Below are 21,136 nucleotides of genomic sequence, written 5' to 3'. Positions count from 1 at the left end.
GTCTTGTGACTTTCACTGTACACCCGATCAATCCATATGACAATATTATGACATAACACATTGGCATGACTGTGACAAGTAGCCTAGTTAGCATCCCCGTAGGGAACCCAGAGCCGGACCCCCTCACCGAGCTCCTGGTAGAGGAAGTAGACGGCCAGGATGATCTGGTATGGCGCCGACCACAGCAGGCAGATGTACGAGGCCAGGTCCATGAAGCGCTGAGCGTCCACGGCCATCAGGTTCACGATCTCACCCACGGTCGACTCGCGTCGGGCGAGGTTACTGATCACTAGGGCCTGCGGGCGGGGGAAGGGGCGGTTAGGGTTCAGGGTACAGGCAAGGGGGCGGGAGACGCAGACTGGCCGGGAGCAACAAAGTCATGTGCCGTTCAAAACTCAGTCGGCATCATGGACGATGGATCACACCCAACAAATACCTAGCATACGACTCCATGCCTGTCAAATCTTGTGTTCATCAAAGCTTCCACCCAATCTCAATCCCAATTCCGTTCCCAATTTCAGTCCGAGCCTCAGAAAGCATCAAACCGCCATCACTACATCAACGGCCGCTACCCTAAATTCACCTAAATAAGCCTGCCCCTTTCCTTCCGATTAAGCATAAAACACGCCACGAAACTAACTACACCCTCCCCCGCCCCGCCAGCGACAGCAGCGTGCACGCACCTTCCTGTAGACGGCGGCGATGAGAGTCGTCCTGACCCGCATGCCAAGGGTCATCATCACCAGGAAGTACTGGTTGAGCACAGCCGACATCAGCATGTTGACGCACACCATGAGTACCGCGTAGAAGTAGCCGTGCCACGACGGCTGGCTAGGGTCGCTCACGAAACTGATGATCTTACTGTGAGGGAAAGAGGGAAGGGTCATAATAGGTCGGAGAACATAAAAGAGAGAGAGAGAGAGAGAGAGAGAGAGAGAGAGAGAGAGAGAGAGAGAGAGAGAGAGAGAGAAGGAGAGAGAGAGAGAGAGAGAGAGAGAGAGAGAGAGAGAGAGAGAGAGAGAGAGAGAGAGAGAGAGAGAGAGAGAGAGAGAGAGAGAGAGAGAGAGAGAGAGAGAGAGAGAGAGAGAGAGAGAGAGAGAGAGAGACGATGGTGTTACTGTCACAAATCAAAATCATGAAGACGTATTGAGACTGAAGTGCTGCTACCGCCGCGCATTTTCCTTACAACAAAGTGTCGCGTCTCATACTGTAGGTTCGTTCCCTCGCATACCCTGTCAGTCTTAAAAAAAACTATCAACTCTCCTATTCCGCCCTCAGCTATTTGTTCCTAACTTCGACACCAGACACCAGTGTACCCTCTCCGTTACCCCAAACACCCACCGCGTCTCGCGCTCCGCATCACACCCGGCCAGCGCCGCCTACCTCAGGATCTGCGGGTTGATGAACTGCAGGGTGTCGTTGATGAACTTGAGGAGCACACCCAGCAGGAAGGAGCCGCCGAACGTCTTGATCAGTGCCGGGAGGATGGAGGCGCGCTTGTAGGCGCGTTTCTGGCCGCTGAAGGCCACGTCGTCGGTGGTTTTGGTGAACTCCACTTTCTGTACTCTGGGCGGCGCTCGACTGAGGAAGGCGGGTACACGGTTAGAGGCTGACACAGGGCAGTGTGCTGAATGAGTGGGGGGAAACAAGAGGGTTAGGTCAATTGTAAGAGAATGCCAGTTCAGGTGAGTTTTCTTAAAACAAAAAATGTTACATGATACATCACACAAATACACTGTATACCACATCATGCATAGACACAGAAAAGCTAGTTTCATCGTTAAATGATGCGATAGAGCTGAAGACGACAGCTTTCTGGTCACAACAGATGACACAACAACTGAAATAAAAGCACGACAATGAACACATTCCTGTCCACTATACGATCAAAGTACATAGCCAACTCTGTTTTTCAATGCTACTGCATAGCCAAAATTCCACTACAACGTATTACGGGCAGCGACGTAAGGGAGCGAGCCCCGTCTTGACCGCTGGTTTCCTACAGAGTCGCCTTTGCATACGTTTAGTGCGAGACTTTCTAGTGGAATGGTTACCGAATATGGGCAGTTGCTTGACTACCAAACAGAATATCATCATATCGTACGTTCAAGCTGGGAGCTCTACATGTAGACTTCAATCTATCTGCAGATAACTGTGCATTTTACGATACAACAGCGCCGAGATGTCCTAGTTTCTGGGTTACTAACAGAGGGGTTTTAGATGCGTCAAATGCTGTTCACGACCGTGCCTGTTCAGTTCGCACCATGCCATGTAAATACGAATACATTGACGGGCGTGCGACATGCAGCATTCGGCGAAGAGCCGGCCTGTTCAGAGGTCGGTCAGTCTATCGGCACACTACATCGAGCGACAGGCCACATCACAGTACAGCGCCCGGGCGGGGCGCAGTGCCTTACCCGAACTGGTCCCAAAATTCCCTGCCAAAGGAGGTGCGTTAGTCGCCAGGATTGGTACACTCCTGGCTCTTACGCACATACGAGGCAGGTAAACACTCTCAACTCGCGCACAAGCATAAACACGCAGCGTGAAGAAGCACCGGTGATGAGTGTAAACCGTTCGGTGGGGCAAGGTGATGACGTCAGAGTGATGACGTTTCAGCGAAACCAGAGTAAGCTCAGATACATATTCAACAATTAACTTCATCAGTGCATCCAAGAAAGCAAGTGACGTGATTCAGTGATAAAGAATGAGCACATTCTTTTCATATGCAGAATTATGGCAAACGATGCCCACAAATCACCCAGCGAAACCTTAGGGGCCATCAAAAGGTGGATATCCAGCGCCCCATATCCACAAATCAGTCCAATTGTCTCCTAATCACCATCTCGGCCGTGGAAGGGACTGTCCCGTTGTGTCATGGACTGAGCTGCGGCGACCGCCACGGTCGGCCACTGACGAAACGCCACTGGCGCCGCCGTGCGGGCTATTTATAGCTCCGGTGGCGAGCACGGGGCACAGAGGACGACAGGCCGGCCGGACGGGCGGCGGGAGGGCGGCGGGAGAAAGGTGGGAGAAGCTAGACGGCGGAACGGGGAGGGCACCGGGGCACCGTGCCCCTGGATTTTTCCATTTTAGCATTAGCCCTATGGGCGTTGCATGGAAAGAATGGGACCAAAAGTCGGCAGTGCCCCCCCCCCTTAATTGAAGGTGTTCCGACGCTACTGCTGGGAAGAGGTGGGAGAAGGAAGCTAGGTGTGGGGTTCAGTGGGAGAGTGGGGCTACATTTCCCTTCAAGGAACACCTTACAGTTTGCATCCCACTGCACCACTGCTTACGGGAACGGAAGATGACGCACGAGCTTTATGTTCTTACTGCTTGAACTCTCTGATGAAGTTTGGAATTTAGGGGCGCCCGGACTGTGATGGAAATCAACGCCCATTCTGCTTAAACTTTCAGTCTGAGTCTGAACATAGCTAGTTTAGACCCTGGATAGAGGCTCGCTCACGCTCGCCTAAAAAGCTCCCATGCATCTGCATGAGCCAGTTCACCTTCCTCATTTAAAATGGAGAAACGTCTGTGTATTTTAAGCAGCATCCATGAATTTCACGTGCCGTTCACCCTAGTGCACGGTTGTTGTTCTTTAGTGCGACCACCGATTCTGACAACCCGCCCAGCACCATCTCAAAAGCACAACAACGGGTGATAACATGGCTGATCTCCTGCCAACATCTCACGCTAAAAAGACATTCCAGCACACACCGATGTGGTTTTTGCAGTGATATCAAAAATTGTGAGCATGCTCCTCCACCCAGCGCAATGATCACCACCAATCCCGGATCCCTCCCCTCTGCCTTCTCCCGTCCTCTCACCTTCGGCTCTTCTCCAGCAGTTTGTACCAGTGGCTGTTGAAGACGGGCACGATCTTGGAGCACCGGTCGGCAGGGTTCAGGTCCCACAGGTCGTCCCGCTGCAGCGAGTGCCGCCAGCCTCTGAACGCCATCGGCTCGAACCACGCGAACGTGATGTTGCTGATGAAGGACGAACTCGCCTTCGGGGACGGTTTCTGTCGGTGGACGGGGCGGGGGAACGTCAGCGTTAGGCCACAGGGCTGCGGCAGCAGCAGCATATCAGAAACACAGCGGTGAAGTAACACCAACTAACAAGGCGATAATGAAGGGTCGAGGACCCCATGACTTCAAAGCTGTAATAAAATAATTTGTCGTGCGCCCCAGACGAGTACTAGCAATGGGTTGAACTACATAAGATGGGCTGAGCCTAATCCTGGCTCACCAGCTGTAGAGCCCTATCCCTGTTATTCCTTTCCACCGAAGCCAGGCCCTCTCTCACCCCCTGTCCCTGACTCATCCACCGCCGTACTCACGTCTCCCTTGATCTCATCCTCGACATACTGCGCAGGCGCGTCGGCGAAACAGTTGAGCAGCCACTCGGCAAACAGCACTGGGAAGTAGATCATGTAGAGCACGAACGGCGTCGTGTCCTGGTCAACCCTCTCCTGCCGGACGGGAGGCAGAAGTCATGTCAGAACAGGTGAAAGGGTAGGGCACTGGGCAGATCACGAGAGAGTTCATGGGTCAGTTGACTGTTCAGGTGACTTCTCACGCTGGGGGTCAGGTCAAAGATCAGGTCACGAGCAAGGTCATCGGTAAGTTTAAATGTCAGAGCGGAGACCACGGCGGTCTCCATGTGAAGACACAGGTCAGGTTACGGCCTACGGGATAGCTACTACCCCTTTGAAATGAGCACATCTGAAAACAAAGACAAACAAGGATATTATGTTCGGTTCAGCATAGTTGGCACTGTTGGTAGGCTCATTGTTTTGATCAACCTTTGCCAGGAAGCACTGCAGCCCCTATTGCCAGCGAATTAAAACTAGTATTTACTTTAAAAATGCAAAAAAAAGTTGGTGACAGAGACCGAGACCGGCAGAGACCGAGCCACGAGCCACCAGCCTACACCCACACCTATCATCTCGCCTGCCCGTCAATGACGCAGAGCTCCCAGTCGCTGCTGCATCCCTTACTCCACCTGAAGCGTTCCAGCTTACATCGCCTGTGGCGTTCATGATGCGTGTGCGGAACTCTGCGATACCGCAGAACGCCAGCAGCGTCCAGAACACCCATATCACGCCTGACGTTCGTATGCCGCGCCGCTTTTCAAACAGCATGAACACCAGCGCCAATGCCTGTGGACAAAACACAGCGGGTTAGAACGGAGGGAGTAGTAATTCACACGGTACAAGGGTTCAACAAGTACATCTCCATGCCGATTTCCACGAGTCAGATATAAACTGTTGCATCATGTTGGTGTTAAATAGTGAGTGGGGTAGCAGGTCACGGAATAAATGCACAAGACAGCAAAAAGTGGGGTGGGATACTGAGAGTCACATAACCGTTGCAGGTCGTTGAACCGAGACACACTTGCCCAGCGCAGAACGGGGCAGAGTAAAAACAAACAGTGCGACGGTCACATGCAATGCGAGATGGACTGAGAGAGGCGTGCCGTAATGACCGTGCATAACTGGAGCATGAACGGCGGGACAGGCGGGACAGTGCGTCCCCCACCCTCCTGGAATTCTTTGCCGACCTCGGCCCTCCCTCCACTGATGGCGTGCTCACTGCTCAGTCTTTGCAACGTCACTGTTCGCCGTACCTTTCACCTGCCACGGCTGAGTCAGTCGTACACTGTTCCCGAACAATCGGAGTTCAAAATAAATCTGACGCAAACCTTTTGAAATATGTCCCACTAAACGCCGAGGCCATCTAAAAAGGATGGATGAGCAGGATGTTTATCTGTCATTATATACTGATGACAAAGTTGAGATACCAACGAACGTATCAAACAAACCATAGTGCAGACCGGAATGTGGGAATTTATCAAATATAGAATCATCCTAAGTCCCATCTTGTTTGTCATCCTGATGCAAGCATGACTCAAATATGAAGACAATACAAGGCGTACCGAACCACAATGCACCATGACACTGCAGCCTATCGTATGCGTCTGCAGACTCTGGGCGTGCTTGGATGTCTGAGAGAGACAGACATGTAGCGGTACCTACTGTCAGAATAGCGACAGAGGCCGCCCCCACATTCGCAACGGCTACTCAGTGCTTATACAAGCTACAGTAACACAAGCCTACCCGGTATGGACAGAGGACATGGGACGTTTAGCAGGGGCAACGTCCCCCGGTTCTGTAGGACATAGTTTCCATCCCTGTAGAGGAAAAGGGCAGAGGGCCAGCGCCGTCCACCTCCTCCTGACGGGGACAGTTTACAAAGTAACGACGCCGCAGCGGCCGCGACTGTCCCCCGCAAATCCCCACTGAACCACCCTCAGCCGCCATGGACGGACATTTTACTGGCGCCCGCCACAACAGAGCGGTATCGGGCTGGCAGAGCCACAGCAAAGCTCGCGGTCCAGAAATGTCAAAACCCCGCCCACGCTAGACCACACAATGATGACTGATGCGTTCCAAACACCGGGCGCTCAGTAGCGACGCTGAATGGCCAGCTTCATTGATAACTAGGCTTCGGCGTGCGATAAAGGTCATTTGATGGCGCTGCCCAATGGCCACTGTCGTGTGCTGAATCATCCAGCCGGACCCAACGCGCCATGGAGCCAGCCTGTGCCACGGCAACTGAAAGAGGCACGAAGAAAGCGCATTTATCACGCGGAGCTGCACATTAGGCGATTTTCGGGAGGCCGACCGGGAGACACGGCAGCCCGAGGGCATTGCATGACGTTTGCAAGGTCACTACGAGTCGGCCGAACATAAAGACGGAAGACTGGTGTTCAAACCATCCCCTCGAGCGGCAACGGCAGCCATGGCGCCAGTGCCACAAAACAGACAATTGCATACAACTGCATCGGCGCCAGTGCCAAAAAAACGGACAATGGTATGAGCACACGGCTGCGGTGGAACAGAGGCGCCTGTGACAGGACACGAGTAGCGAACGGGTTCACTATCCGGGCCCGCCGGTCTCCGCGGTCGTGGCGTGGTCGCTCGTCCGTACTTTGCACGCGGCTGGAACTGGACCAGCCGGGGGTCGTAGGGTCCGCGCAGTTGAGCCGCCCGACCGGCCGTCGGGGTACGCCGAACACTGGCTGCCAGGTCGGCTCACGCTGCTCACAGCCCCGGCCAGCTGCGGGGCACGCCACTCGGCCAACAGGCCACCGGGTCCGCCGGCCGCCTCAGTCAACAACACGGCCTACCGGACATACAGACATACCCCCGCGGCTCAACGCTGTCACCAGTGTGACAACTGCAGGCACGTCTATAAATAAGCACCCAATTAACTGCATGTCCGTCAATACAGCCATTGCCGGACGGAGGGGGGAGTCAGCGGGAATTATGAGCGGGCATCGCGGTTGGCTGGGTAACATTTCTGTAACGGGAGCTGGCAGGCAGACGGCCTCTGGAACTAATCGGACAAAGTCCAGCCATGCTGGAACTCGTGGCTGGCCGAAACAGCGCCGAGGCCCATGGACGGCAAAAAATAGCACCTGACAACATAAACTTGTCAGAGTGTAAAGGCCTGGCTACACTATGCGTTTTCTGCGTGCGTTTTTGCAGGTTTGCGTGTTTTGCGTAATATCGTTCTAGGAAAAAAGTTATAAACAATATAATTTTTACTTTGGTTATATACAAAAGCTAATATAACTCTTATGTAACTAAAATTTAAGGTGAAAAACATCACAAAAACGTAATATCGTTCTTTTTCTAGAACGATATCACGCAAAACACGCAAACACGCAAAAAACGCACGAAGAAAACGCATAGTGTAGCCAGGCCTTAACAAGAACCCACGTGTCCAAAGTAGTCCAGGGTCAAAGTCGGGGTTCAATACCAGCTATCATGATTCTGCACAACGGTGTCGGTTGGAAGTGCAAACGGTTCTCACTGTGACAATACCCAGTGTAGTCTCCGTTCGGTCACCTTCGATCAGGGTCGTCATCTGACGTGGCCGGCAGCACTAGCCATGCCTCCGTGCCGCCCCACTCACGGCACGGCGCAAATTCATAAGCCGGGTGGCAGCTGCACCATGCACGGACAACACAATACGACGGGCGGACGGTACATGCTGATGCACTCCAATGGACTCCACAATGGCAGATGGGGAATCACGACGGTTCTCTGGGTTCGAGCGGTCCATGAGTTGCAGTCGGGACGTGCATTCCAGTGGTGAGGCTTCTGAAACCGTCGAGGGGAGGGGAGACGCGGCCCTGAGAGGAGGGACTGCACCGTCATTTCGACAGCTCCGCTCGCCGTTGCCTTGGCTGAAGCTCGGAGACACCGCTCTTATCGGCCAACAAACGCCGCACAGTCGGGGATCCTTGAACCCGACAAAAAACGACCTACTCTCCTCCCCTCCGTGCTGCTCCCGGACTGTTATGCCGTTGTCAAACGGACCGCTATTCTGTCCGTGTAACAACGCCGAGAGCGCTCACGGCTGCGCCCCGCCGCCTCGCTCCTCAGGTGAGGTGTACTTCCTCCAAACAGACGGTGTCGCGAAGGGCCGCCGCCGCCAGTCGACAGAGACCGCAGAGCCGCGGTCGGGAGCGCCTTCGAACACACACATACACCGACACGGAGCTATGGGAGCGGCCCGGAGCAGCCGGCGAGCGACCGACTGTCACAGAGAGTCAGGCCGTATGTCACAGCCTCACTGCGCCGTCATCACATAACGTGACCGCAATATGCACCGTAAGAAAAACGGTTTCATGGGCACCGCTAAACAAACATATCATCTGTGATGAGACAAAACTATGACTCCTGATGCCTTACAATAAAAACAGAGCTATTCCGTTTATGGGTAAGGAGGATTGTGGAAAACTCCACGAGACGCGTGACGGTGCAGTTTTGGCAGACTCTTTACGGTGGTTGAGACTATAAAAAACTCAAACTAAACAATATCTGTTCCTCTCCCGCCCGCCTGTCAGCTCTTCTGTAACAGCCACGGGGTTGAGTGAGTGCTGACCATTGGTCTGCTCATATTCAGTGTGAGGCGGGTGTGGCGACCACCCGACCACGGGCCGTGTTTTCAGCTCGCCCTCTCGTGGCGCCGGGTCGTGGGGCTTCTGATGCTCCGCGCCAGCAGCTCCCTGGGGACGGTAGCAGGCCGGCAGACCACCGCCGTAAACACGCCGAGGCTGCCCCCCAGTCACGCCACGGGGCCCCGGCGCAGGGTGCAACAACCCGCGGCGCGCGGTGCAACAGTGCAACATTTCTCAGAGCAGTCATTGAATTGAATGGCAGGCGCCGGTCCAATAGGATATCTCATCCATTGCACTGATGACACTGCCATGTCGCTGAATAAAAACGTCATGACAACTGTGATCTAGGCGTGAATCACTCTCGACTTGACCTGATCACTGGTAAAGATAGCGGCCAAATCCCGTACAAGTCATGCCTATCGGTCAATTCATCAATCAAGGCCCCGCTCCCTAACGTAGTTTGAACCCCATGCAGTCTAATAATAGGGTATCTGAGAACATCCAAAGCCTGCGTCGCGACTGGCGATGGCCGACCAACCGTCGCAGCTGCCGATTTCCAACGACGCTCCCCGCCGGTCGCAGGGCCGCCCCACGCCGGGCCGGCCGGCGTGCCGCAGCGACCTTGGAGCCTACCCGACGACGCCGGCGGCGGGCGACAGCACCCCTTCCAGCGCCCGACGCTGCCGCCGCTGCCGCCGCCGCCCCGGGGAAGACGGTACAACCAAGGACGACACAAAGCAACAGACATTCGGCATTCAATAGGGAATGACTAACGATCGACCAGAGCTAAAGTCACGTCACGAGTTGAAGTAATGATGCTAATGATGATGTTTGGATTTTAGGGGAGCTCTGGGCCCTGGAAATGAATCTAATAACGAATATGAAGATCCTAATGAAAAGGCCAAATGTCGGAGAACTGCGAAAATGCAGTTGATAAGCAATGCCTACTCCTGTGATGTAACATAGGAAGGGCTCTCGCCGGAAGCGTATTGCATTATATCTATTCTCCAAAGGATGGCGCAAGACCCACGGTTGCCTCCCTGCATGCATCATTGATTCCGGCTCCGTCATGCCGACTGCCGCATGCCCGGCCGCGCCGCCCGTCTCGAGGGTCGTCCAAAGGTCGCGCCGGGGACCTGTGTACTACACCTGAGCGGCGCTCGACCGATACACGGACCGGCGCCGGTGCTGAGGGGCCAACTGATAGGCCAGTGAAGCGATATCGGAGGTCGGGCGCCGAGGACACGGCGGCTGTCCTGCTATCATCGTGCGTCCTACCGTCCACCGGTGTAAGCTGAGGTGGTGCAAGACTTGGAATGGTATGATCGGAAGGCATTACACGAGTAGGTGTCGAACGGGAGCTGGTATTTTCAGCATGGTTTGGTCATATCCATATTACATAATCGGTGCGATACTGCACGGCTATAGCATAACACGGGGCGGGATGCCAGTTCACCGGAGGGCGGAGGCACGGCACTCAGTCGACGGAACGCCTCAACATTGCTGACTCCGGGTTTGTGTGGCGAAAACAGCGCTCATCTGCCTGCGCACACCCGCCCATGTGTCCTATTTAATGGTAGGCGTCGAGTGCGTTTTAAGCGTTCGCTCACTGAGCATTTGGCGAGGAATGGTGAACGGCCTGTCCATGTCTTTCCTTCGTTTCACAGTGCCATTTGAAAATGGCGATGTTGAAGTCTCCGAAAGACGGCAGATTCCTCGTTACATAATCTTTACACAGACCGACAATACGAGTCAAATTTCTTCAGAGCAGCTGCTGGCAGGGAGCATCCACAAAGCTTCAAGTCATACGTATCAACATCTCAGACGCAATGGCCGACTCCGTCTTTTAAAAGCACCAATCTCCTCTGTCGTGTGGTCAGAGTGCACGTCTGGTCTTCCGCCGCTATCGTATCAGCCTTCAGGGCCGGCTCGGACGCGTTGCACGCCGACCGTGAAACCACCAACACCGCTCGTTGACTCATCCACCCCGGTCCACGTGACCCTCAATGACGTCAAAGGGGGGCCGAGGGACGGCGTGGGTGCGTGGTGTGCGCCGGTGCGACCGGTCACGGCGGAGGGCCGACACACAGGCAGATGTGCCAGTCACCGTTAGAAGCAGGACTGTTCGTGCGTCCGGTGTGGGGGCGTACGGCGAACGCACAGCTCACGGCGACGTGAGGAGAGACGTCGCCGGCCAGCGGCAGTCACGACAGTCCTCGGATTGCGGAAACGGCCACCAGTGTAATTCGAGTGCAGGAGATTCAGTCGCCCGCAGTGCTGGTCAGAGCGTTGGGGTACAAAATCTTGCACAAACACTCGCACCTGGTCTCGATGCACTAATGACTACTTAGCCAGGATGTTGAGTCTGTTGGTCTTCGGTTCAGTCACAAAAGACAGAAAAGAAACCGCATCTACTACGTGGCAGATCTGCATCAGCAATGGCATTTACCGAAATGCTAAGCCATGCAATAAAAAAACTGTCATTTTACGAACAAATACAAAAAGGCAGGCGGATGCGTTTAAGCCATTGATAGGTGAGCACGCGCCCTACAACTGATATCGGTCGTCCTGGACAGTGAGTACGGACGGAGCTGCGACACTGCTACGCTAGGTATGGGGTGGTTCTATCCAGGGCTGCGGAGTCGGAGTCAGAGTCGGTCGGAGTTGACAGTTCTGTCCGGAGCCGGAATCGGAGTCGCCAAAATCTTACGGACTGCGACTCCGGAGTCAGAGTTAACGCAGTATGGCTTAATGTCATGTCCTGCACCTGGTTGCTGGACGATACCACGCTCGCTGACCTTTTGAAGTCAGATTTTGTCTAAAAAAGGCCATATTCCTGTTTTGGACGAGCGTTTTCAGTGAAAGAAGCAAAAGACGACGGATTCATCAGAACCTGCTTTTAAAGGGACACTCCCACCTTAACATTAGTTTTGAGTTGAGATAGCCAAATTGGTGGCCATGGCCTGCAAATACCGGTTTGGGCACTCACAACATCGACAAATGCTTTAATTCGGAGATATGGAATTTCAAACTTGCAGTTTTCGGATTCTAAGGGGCTAGTGCATTGGTATGCCCCCTTAGAATTTGTGACGTCAGCGGAGATCTAACGATTTTTAAATCTTTTACTAAAACGTTTGGTAGCACGCGGTGGTATATGCTGCTTTGCGCGCAACAAATGCCGCACTTTCAAATAAAGTCGCTAGGAACAGCGGAGATCCCAAAAAGTAAACAAAAGTAAAAGTCTAATATCTTGAAAACCGGTGAATATTTTTCGATGAAATTTGCTAGATATTCGTTTTCGCTCTTTCTGAACCGAGCGACATCACTTTCGTGCCAATTCATTAACTTTTTTGAAGGTGGGAGGGTCCCTTTAAGTTTGAATGTTATTTATGCAGCATATTTGCAATGCAAAGCCTTGGATCGTACAAAGGATCGTTTCAGGCAAAATTAAAACATCTCCACTATGAACTTTATAATCATGACATGGATTCTTAAGAGAAACATTCAGAGTCGGAGATGGGGTCGGAGTCGGAGTCGGAGTCACCCTAAAATCCATCGACTCCGCAGCCCTGGTCCTATCGAGCCAGTCAGGCCCGAGTGATAGCGGCAACCGAACCGACATCCCGCCACTCAGCATCACATGATACAACGGGCGCCGTCCGTACGAGACATTGCTAGCGGCTGCAGAGTAGAGAAGAGAAATCTTTTTTATCAGCACTACGACTATCACAGTCTAAAGTAAACGTTTTGATCGATTGGCGTTAGAATGATTGAACGTTTAGAAACCCGGCGGGATCGAAACAACAAAGAAAGACCGTCGGTTGTTCGAACGGCCATGACGAGGCATTCGGGAACATGAATCGAGTAGCGGTTTGGGTCTCGAATATCCACCATTCCGGTAGCTGATCGACCTCACTGAAAACTGAGCCCATCCAGCCAAGGTCACAGGACTAGATTGAGTATCGGTCGCTCTAGCATTTAGTATGTTTATGCATATTGCATAACGGGTTACGTAAAACAAATGCCAAACAATAGAATAATAGGTATCGTCTGGGTCTGTTGTATAACACTGACAAACGCTATCACACTATCCCAATCGGGCTTCTCGTAAAACACATGTAACGGAGACATCAATGTACCCCAAGGCCACACCTTATCGCTGAACAGCCATCAAACAATCGCCAGATAACATGTAAAAAGGCGCTCTGACGAGAGGTCGATATCCGAACGGCGAATCACCGACACTCTTCTTATGAAAATTGAATGAGTCAAACGGTGATGTAGGTACGATTGTTACAATTCATGCTTATAAACGAATGCCGCAGCTTTCTCGAATGCTCGAACACTGCCTTCAGATGAAGTTAAGTCATCACAAGTAAGAACTAAAGATATTGTCTGGAGTCTCCTGACGACTAAAAAAGTTTGAAGAGATATTTTGACAATAAAATGGTTTAATCGTTCATTACAATAAGCACATCTGATCGCCTCCCATTTAGTGACGATAACTTTCAATGTGTGCAGTGGGCATCATAGTTACAGCCACACTGCGTCTTAACAGGACGATTTAGGGCGAAAACCCAAAAATTCCGCTGTACCCTCCCATGACCACACCTCAATAACTAACGCTTCCCACCAAACCTTTACCACTAGCACACAGCCAGAGCCCGTTACTCAGGGCCAGCAAACGCCGCGGAGTAAACCAGCCAGTCCAATACCCACCATCGGCGGCAAACAATCCGCCCCCTCCCGCCCGGAGCCGCTCCCCACTGGGTGTGTCCCGTGACCCCAGACTGCACTCTGCCCCGCCGGCCGGCGACCGGTCAGGTCACACCAGCGGAGAGCAGAGACGACGCGATGGCCTGGTCCGTTCGATAGTGTCACAGGCTAGTCCTGGGATGCGACACAGGCACCTGATTGCTTCTTGTTCCGTGATTACAGCCGGCGCTCTATCATACTTGGTCGGCGACGGACCAAGGAAAACAGACGCGTGTCGACCACTTATCGGATGTGGCGGGGCTGTCTGGAGACTGACCCAGTGTTTCGATAGCCACGGGACAGACTTGCACCTCCACCTCCCCTCAACCCACACACCTAAAAAGGTATGAGTATGAACTTGCAGAAAGTGAAGATGTGTATGACATTACCTATGGTGAGCGGCCCACATATGGCTTCCTGCTTGGTGAATGGTGCGGCATGCTACGCTGAAGGCTTGGATAACCCTTTCCTCCCATAGAGAAGAGCCAGTAGCTTCTCGACCTCAGGCGAGACAGCACTCGACGCCTGCCGCTGGACTTACTATTGAGACGAACAGTATGACGGGTGTGTAGATGTCCACCGATCGTATAGAGTCCGGGTCACTGGAGTGTTGTGTGACGGCGTAGATGAGACCACCCAGCTGCAGAATCAGCAGCACAGACGCGAACAGCTGCCGAAAGAAGACGCGGTCAGGTCATCTGGGGACACAGGTCATCTTGGGGTCAAAGATCAGTTAGCTAGGGGCTACAGGTCAGCTAAGGGCCATGCTGGGGGTCAAATGTCAGCTAGGGTCAAATGTGAGCTGGTGTCATAGGGTCAGCTAAGGTCACAAGTTAGCAGGACTATAGGTCAATCGGCGTCACAGGTCTCATATCAGTCTTGGTTACGGGCTAACTAGGATCACGGGATAGTCACGGTCACTGTCACAGGCCAACAAGTGTCACTAGCAGCTACATAACCCCAAAGATCAAAAGTCACAGAGTAATTTGGGGTCAGGGGTCTTCGGGGTAAGTCAATGTCACAATTCACATGTCAGTGTCCAAGGTTTGGTCATATCACATACGGTCTCGAATGTCACATGTCAAAAATAGTCTGTCCCTGCTAACACCGCCCAAGCAGCAGCACCCACTGCAACCATCGACCCGCCCAGCACAGTGGGATGACGTTCATACACATTATGCATTCTGACTCGGCCCCGCCCGTGCCGGCCTGCACCGTTCGGCGACTGTTGACAAAGCCAACAGCCCCGGGCGGTCCACACTTCTGGCCACGGCGGCCACCCAGCGCGGCGGCGTGAAAAGACCTTTCCATTGTTACCTGTCCTAGCTCACACTGACGGGGACAGCTAATGGGCAGTGCGGAACGACATGGTCCAGGGTAGATGCATGTTTTTCACTTAAAAATTTCCATTTGAGGAAATGATTTAGATCGTGTGCATAAAATATTTTTTAGGTCCTGTGGATAGCATATCTCACCAGGGCCCAATCTTACCAAATGCCGTGAATGCGCATTCACGGCATTTGGTAACATTCAGAACTATTCCACATTCATTTATTCATTCGCTCAGACAACATTCATAATCATTCACGCGATCAAAATCATTGGACAAGATTAGCTGGATGTAAATCCAAAGGATATCTTTGATATCAATGCCGGTAACTCCGACCAGTGCTGCCAAATCCTATTCACGGCATTGGTAAGATTGGGCCCTGGTTTCAACCTTTCCAGGTTAGCGAGCATGTTACTGATACGTAAAACATTATTGATTTGTAAGCAACGAAACCTTATCAAGAAGGCCCAAGTGGCTGGTATCGAAATGTGCAGGGTGTGCAGTTGAAAGGCGCTCCAGAGTTGACCTACGTATACCGTATCTTCGAATCCGATTCCTGTTTTGACTTTTGACACCACTAACTAGGTTCCCACCGGCGACGACAGGACTTAGTTCTTATTTTGACCTACGTCAGCTCGTATCTCGTCCAGCTCCACCTTTTGCCCCGCTCAGTGACACCGGCTCCCCCTTTGGCCCACTCTGAGTCCCGTGACATCACACGGTCCAGCGACCCCCTCCCCCGCTGAGCGCAGCCGGATGCACCGGCCGCTTCCGCCCGGGTCACGGGGTGGGTGGTTTGGAGCTCCGAAAGATCCGAGCGGTCGTCCCACGCTCGTCCGCAACACACAGACGGTCTCAGTACTGCGGGACTGCGTCCGTTTGTAGATGAATGAGCCTGATCGCTGAATCCGCGTCACAGGTGCGTTTGATGGTGTTTTGCTTAATTAGCGGGAGTAGCAGCCAGGACATCCTCTGTCTGCGTTGTGGAGAAGCGTCTGACAACCGTTTACCGGTCACTGACCTCTGACATTCCAGTTCGTTAGACCATACTCGGCCATGCAGACCACATCAGTATACCACTATACCGTGGATTGACCAGCACTGAGCCCGGAGCCGCTGTGAACCCAAGTTCACCAAACCAGCGCTGAGCTGCGGCATACCACTATCAGCAGTCTCATCCCTGGCTGACGGCGGCAAAGCGCCTTACGATAGACATGGACGACTCGTGCCGAGAATAGCACCAAAGCCGTCAGACCAGGCCAGCTGGAGGAAGCTTACAGCGGGCGTGGATCCACCAGCTGTGAGGGAGCCACCGCTACAAGCTGGGTGTGGCGACCAGAGTCAGAGACAATCGCAGCTGAGGGTAGCCAGAAGAAGCGCCTGAATGTAGCGCCCCGTAATGATTACGTGTGTCTACTTCGGCACGGTGACAGGGTGAGCGAGGCTCATGTCACATCAGCGCCCGCACAGATTGCGCCGGCCGCTGATACCGCTATCATGTGGGCCACAGGGCCCGGAGACCTATCCCAGATCGGCCAGATATAGGTCAGACCCCCCCCTTCCCCCCCCCCCGGAGGATGACCCGGCAGCCGGCGAATCATGGCCAGCGGGCAGATCGGAAGGGGACAGAGCCTGCCACTCATAATGAAATCACATGCTTCTGAGGGGGTGACGAGACCACTACGATAGCATTTCCTGAAAGTCCGGTCACGCGTCCGAGCATGTCTTATCAACAGTTGTGAAGGACGGAACCTGGCGTCACGGGGTCGATGACTATACTCGTGGGGAGGGGTGCTAGGGGAGCGCGATGTACCGAAGTCGTAACGCCTCAACGAGACATCACGATAGAACACTGTGACATTGGATCTGCATAAGGAAAGGGCATCATATGGAGGGCTGGGTGAGCCGTGGAACGTTCTCCCCTCCTCAGTCACTACAGAATCTTGAGGTAGAGTCCCGTTTGAAGCAGCAGTTCATGTCGAAAGAAACGACAGCCTGCGGTCAAGCTGACAAGTTGGCTCTAACTGCCGGTGGAAACCTTGAGCGGGCGAGTCGTTGTTTGCTTTTCGTGCCGGACGCGGCGGCATCGCGCTTGGAGTGGGACGGGCGGAATGGAGAGTCATCCCTCCTCCGCAGGGAGAGACGAGGGTACTCGCGAGTCAAGGACGGCCAGCGCGTGTTCCAGGGAAATCCGTGGCACCGGCACACGCCAGTGCCTGGAGTAATGGTGAAAAAAAAACAGCCGAGTGCCGACGGAGGCATGATCATCTTCTTGGCTGAGAATCGGAACGGACAGAGCGCTCTCAGAAATGATGCCTAAGTCGTGGACGAAGCAACGCTGATCTGGAAGGAAAAGCCAGCAATGTGCACACACGGCGTTAAAAGTGAGTGAGGTCGAATAATCCAGTTCTCATGGGCTTGAGTTCGTACTATAGCTACACCCAGACCGGTACTGATGCATTCACTTGCATATTCCTATCACATAACGAAATAAAACCACCAACCGGCTGAGAACATGGCTTCTTCCGAAACACTGCACAGCGCGCAGTGCACACCTTATAGACTTAGAGCAAGCATTAGTAACGCCAGCAAGTCACATCCATCCTTCTCTGGAACTACATTATGGCACCGCGGACAAGAAATGGCCATTGGCCAACCACACCCCTCTGGCCGGGTTACATGATACTCTGCCACGCGAGGCTGTATGAAGCCATCCACCTTCTCACTGCACCCGTGGTCGCCGGCAGCTTTGCCTCGTTCCATTGTGTAACCCGATAGGGGAGGTCGGCGGGGACCGGGCCGGTCGGTGGGGGCGGCTGGGGGAGAGGAGAGGGGAGGGGTCAGACCGCGCCGGGCGGCAGGCGGCGGCGGCTCGGCGCCGTGCCACGCCGCCGCCGGTACGCACAGAAAGTGCACGTCATCATGATGACGCCTCGGTGACGTCACAGCAGCCGGCACCATCGGGCGGTCCGACTCGAGTCAACGTGACCGGACAGGAAAGAAGGAACGTTTGTGAACGCGCGTAGGACGGACGGTGATAGTTCAGCGGGCTTCTCGTAATAGGCACTACAGGCCTCTGCAATGGAAATCAACACAGAGGATGCGCAGGACTAGCGGTTCATCAGCCAGTAAATGCGCGGACAACCACTGAGACCAGAGACCAGTGTCGTACACAAACATTCCATCTGGTTCGCTCGCGTGATCCACAGAGCTCGCAACTTTTAAGTTTTCTTTCTTAAAACAATGTCGTTAAAATAAAAACTGCATACCGTGCAGGCACGAAACGATCATACATTCACCACGAAATCCATGCGAAAGAGACATGGCTCTAGCTCTGTAAGACCTTGACAAGACAAGGCACTGATCAATTCAGCCACATCAGAGACGAAAAATAAGACATCGACAGGGTACCTAAACCTATGCTAAAAAAAACTACACATATGCAATGAGCATTGAGCATAAAAGATGACAATAATTTCCAGAAACCCTCATTACCTGACAACCAAGCGAAAAACTGACAGTGCAAGGTTCAATGAATACAGAGCTGTCAGGATAATTTGTTTTCCTTTCTTTGTACCAGTCTGCCACCACCGCTGTAACTTTCTGAGAAGCCAATACACACGTCCCAAGCTGTGTATAGCAACCATTCGACCAGCATCGGTCCATTAGGCGGACCGATCAATACCCTGTGGCCATGAGGCAGTCCAGCGGCCACACTCGCCCGAGCGGCTGACCTGACCCGTGACGTCACACAAACAGCGGCGTCATCGACCGGCGGTGACGTCACCAGACGGCGGCGTCGTCGGCCGACTCTTCCACCGATGGGTGTGAGGGTAGGGTGGGGGTATCCGGCCGGCCGGCCGACCAGCCTCCCCACTACAACAGAGCCGTGCATCAAATGTGTGCCAACAGCGTCACCGGTCAGCAACACGAGTCTCCGGACGAACCCTGCATGGTACTCTGTAATCCAGTAGCCGGCAGATCGCGTATCCGGTGCCGATCTCGGAAACCGAGCCGGGAAGCTGACCGTAGTAATTTCAGCCAGGTGTCAATGCGGAGACCCAGTCGGAAAGGTGCGCGTTCCAGCACCTGTCCCATCGCGATCCGGACATTCCAGGCCTTCCGGCAGCCGCTGCACCCAGACACCGCTGGGTTACGTCCAATCCAATCAACCATTGCGACATCTGTCCCTTCCGACTCCGGGCAGAGCCAATATGACGTGACAACCAATGCAATCGAATGGGACACGCCGGCGCTGCTCCAAGAGGCGTGAGCTCGGTAATTGCGCATTGCACAGGTGTCGACAGCCGGAGCCGCAAAGGTTATATGGTACGCTAGTTTTTCTGGTCATCCAGAGATTGTGTCGATTGTCACCCTTCGAATCATGTGCAACGGGGCGGAGCAAGGTGCGCAGGTGCTCCCGTTGCGAGTAGCCAAGCCTCTGACGCAGTGCCTACTGTTAACGCCAGACCCCTTGAGACCCTAATTTTTCGCAATTATTTTTAAATGCATGGAAGAATTTCAACCAAGCTCAGGACAAGGCCGTTTCAAGACCTGCCGAAACTTTTACAATTTAGATATTTTGTCGCCATTTCAATATTTCAGGTACTTCTCATTGACTCGTAATGTTAAATTTCGAGCAAGATTTTCACCCGGTGTGTACGTAGGGTGAATGAAAAGTTTTGAGCCTAACATAGTTACAGGTGACGCAGATTAATGAAACTTTGGTCACACATTTTGCCACTATTGATATGAATGGACACAAAATTGTGAAGTCCTAGCACTTTTTTTTCTCACTTTTATAGCGCCTTGAATCATGCTATTTTGGGTAAGTGCTCGCGGTGTCAATGACGTCATTATTTTTTGTGAAGCGTCATCCAGTCAGTTTTTTCTTTAAGTTTAGACAGAAATAGACACCCTAAGGATGCCAATGCTGTTTAAAAGATTAAATTTGGGATACTTTGGAAGGCTCAGTAATTGATTGTTTACATTGCAACCAGTGAAAAATACCCTGATTTATTGTCCTGGTGAAACACGACCAATTTTGTCAGGATTGCCCTTCTGATCTTCCTGATTTTCTAACAAAGGTGTATCAGTGGTTCATCCTAGTAATGCCCAATTACAGTAAGACCCTTTGAAAAAAGTACACTTGCAAGACATCTCATTTATTTTCCGAATTACGGAACACTTTCCTCCTTGTTGTGACTCTGACATTTAATTTTTCAGATTAGAGTAGAGACGTTCTTTCACCGACTCCACTGTTCTTCCCATGCTGGATTGAAGTGAAACACCCACAGTTAATCATCGGTAGCGAAAAGTGACTTTGAATTCTCAGAATCTGCTTCAACTAGCTCCAAATGTCATTACACATCTCTCGTCGTGCTCTGCAGCAAAAAGCCGAGAGGCCCAATGAGCAGAGACCTTTCTCATGTCATGCCCATTGGTAAGAATGTCGCCAGCATGCTCCTGGGAGATGTCCATTCTTACCGCTATCTGATGAGCTCACAGTCTTGGATCCAGCATCCACACCCCTAGAGCAGGGTCAATGTTTTCGGATTTTGTCACATTCTACGGCGTTTTTGATATTTGTTCATTTTGGACGCTGTTCCTACCCTGCTTGAAATTAGCAGCTCAAACCTTAACAGTGACATATGATGGGCCACAACCAATAAGTTTAATTTCAGGTCCTTTTTAATTTCAGATGAAGGCATGGCTTTGAAATCGCAATACTTTATAAAAGTTCAGTTCTCGATTTTCTCCCTTTTCACTGAACGCGTAATCTTCTTCACTTTAACGGGCTCTAAAAACGAAACGAAAAGGACTAGTACTTCAAAACTTGGTGTACACACCTAAAAATAGTTGCAAAATGTGTGACCAAATTTTCATTAACCTGCGTCACCTGTAACTGTGTTAGGCTCAAAACTTTTCATTCACCCCACGTAGAGGCTAGCATCAGTCAGTCTGTGATACGTTATGACGTCAAAGCTAAGCCCCGCCTCTGTGGCCTTGGCCTGCGGCGGTTTCGGGCCGGCGCGCGGTCACTCGCGCTGTGGCGGGGAGCGGGGGCGGTCGAGC

At 52.7% G+C, this 21,136-nt stretch overlaps 1 protein-coding gene across 11 annotated transcripts in view; it reads right to left on the bottom strand.

Annotated features, from left to right (window-relative positions):
* LOC122363276 (multidrug resistance-associated protein 1-like) overlaps positions 1 to 21,136 on the bottom strand; it is a 107,299-nt gene that overhangs the window by 18,366 nt on the left and 67,797 nt on the right. For 6 of the 11 annotated variants that reach the window (XM_043332344.1, XM_043332346.1, XM_043332351.1 and 3 more), the window contains 8 exons: positions 14,273 to 14,401; positions 5,027 to 5,164; positions 4,343 to 4,474; positions 3,831 to 4,024; positions 2,418 to 2,438; positions 1,384 to 1,581; positions 684 to 861; positions 128 to 296 (listed from right to left, as the gene is read on the bottom strand). In XM_043332344.1, coding sequence (XP_043188279.1) covers positions 128 to 296; positions 684 to 861; positions 1,384 to 1,581; positions 2,418 to 2,438; positions 3,831 to 4,024; positions 4,343 to 4,474; positions 5,027 to 5,164; positions 14,273 to 14,401 — 1,159 coding nt within the window. The remainder of the gene's footprint in view (positions 1 to 127; positions 297 to 683; positions 862 to 1,383; positions 1,582 to 2,417; positions 2,439 to 3,830; positions 4,025 to 4,342; positions 4,475 to 5,026; positions 5,165 to 14,272; positions 14,402 to 21,136) is intronic. The other 5 variants (XM_043332348.1, XM_043332353.1, XM_043332349.1 and 2 more) reach the window with 1 other exon arrangement.

This window comes from Amphibalanus amphitrite, unplaced genomic scaffold, assembly GCF_019059575.1.
Source record: "Amphibalanus amphitrite isolate SeventyFive unplaced genomic scaffold, NRLGWU_Aamphi_draft 000613F_arrow, whole genome shotgun sequence".
Lineage (NCBI taxonomy): Eukaryota > Metazoa > Arthropoda > Thecostraca > Balanomorpha > Balanidae > Amphibalanus > Amphibalanus amphitrite.
The sequence above is the reverse complement of the archived record's forward strand: the minus strand, read 5'-3'. Positions and strand labels throughout refer to the sequence as shown.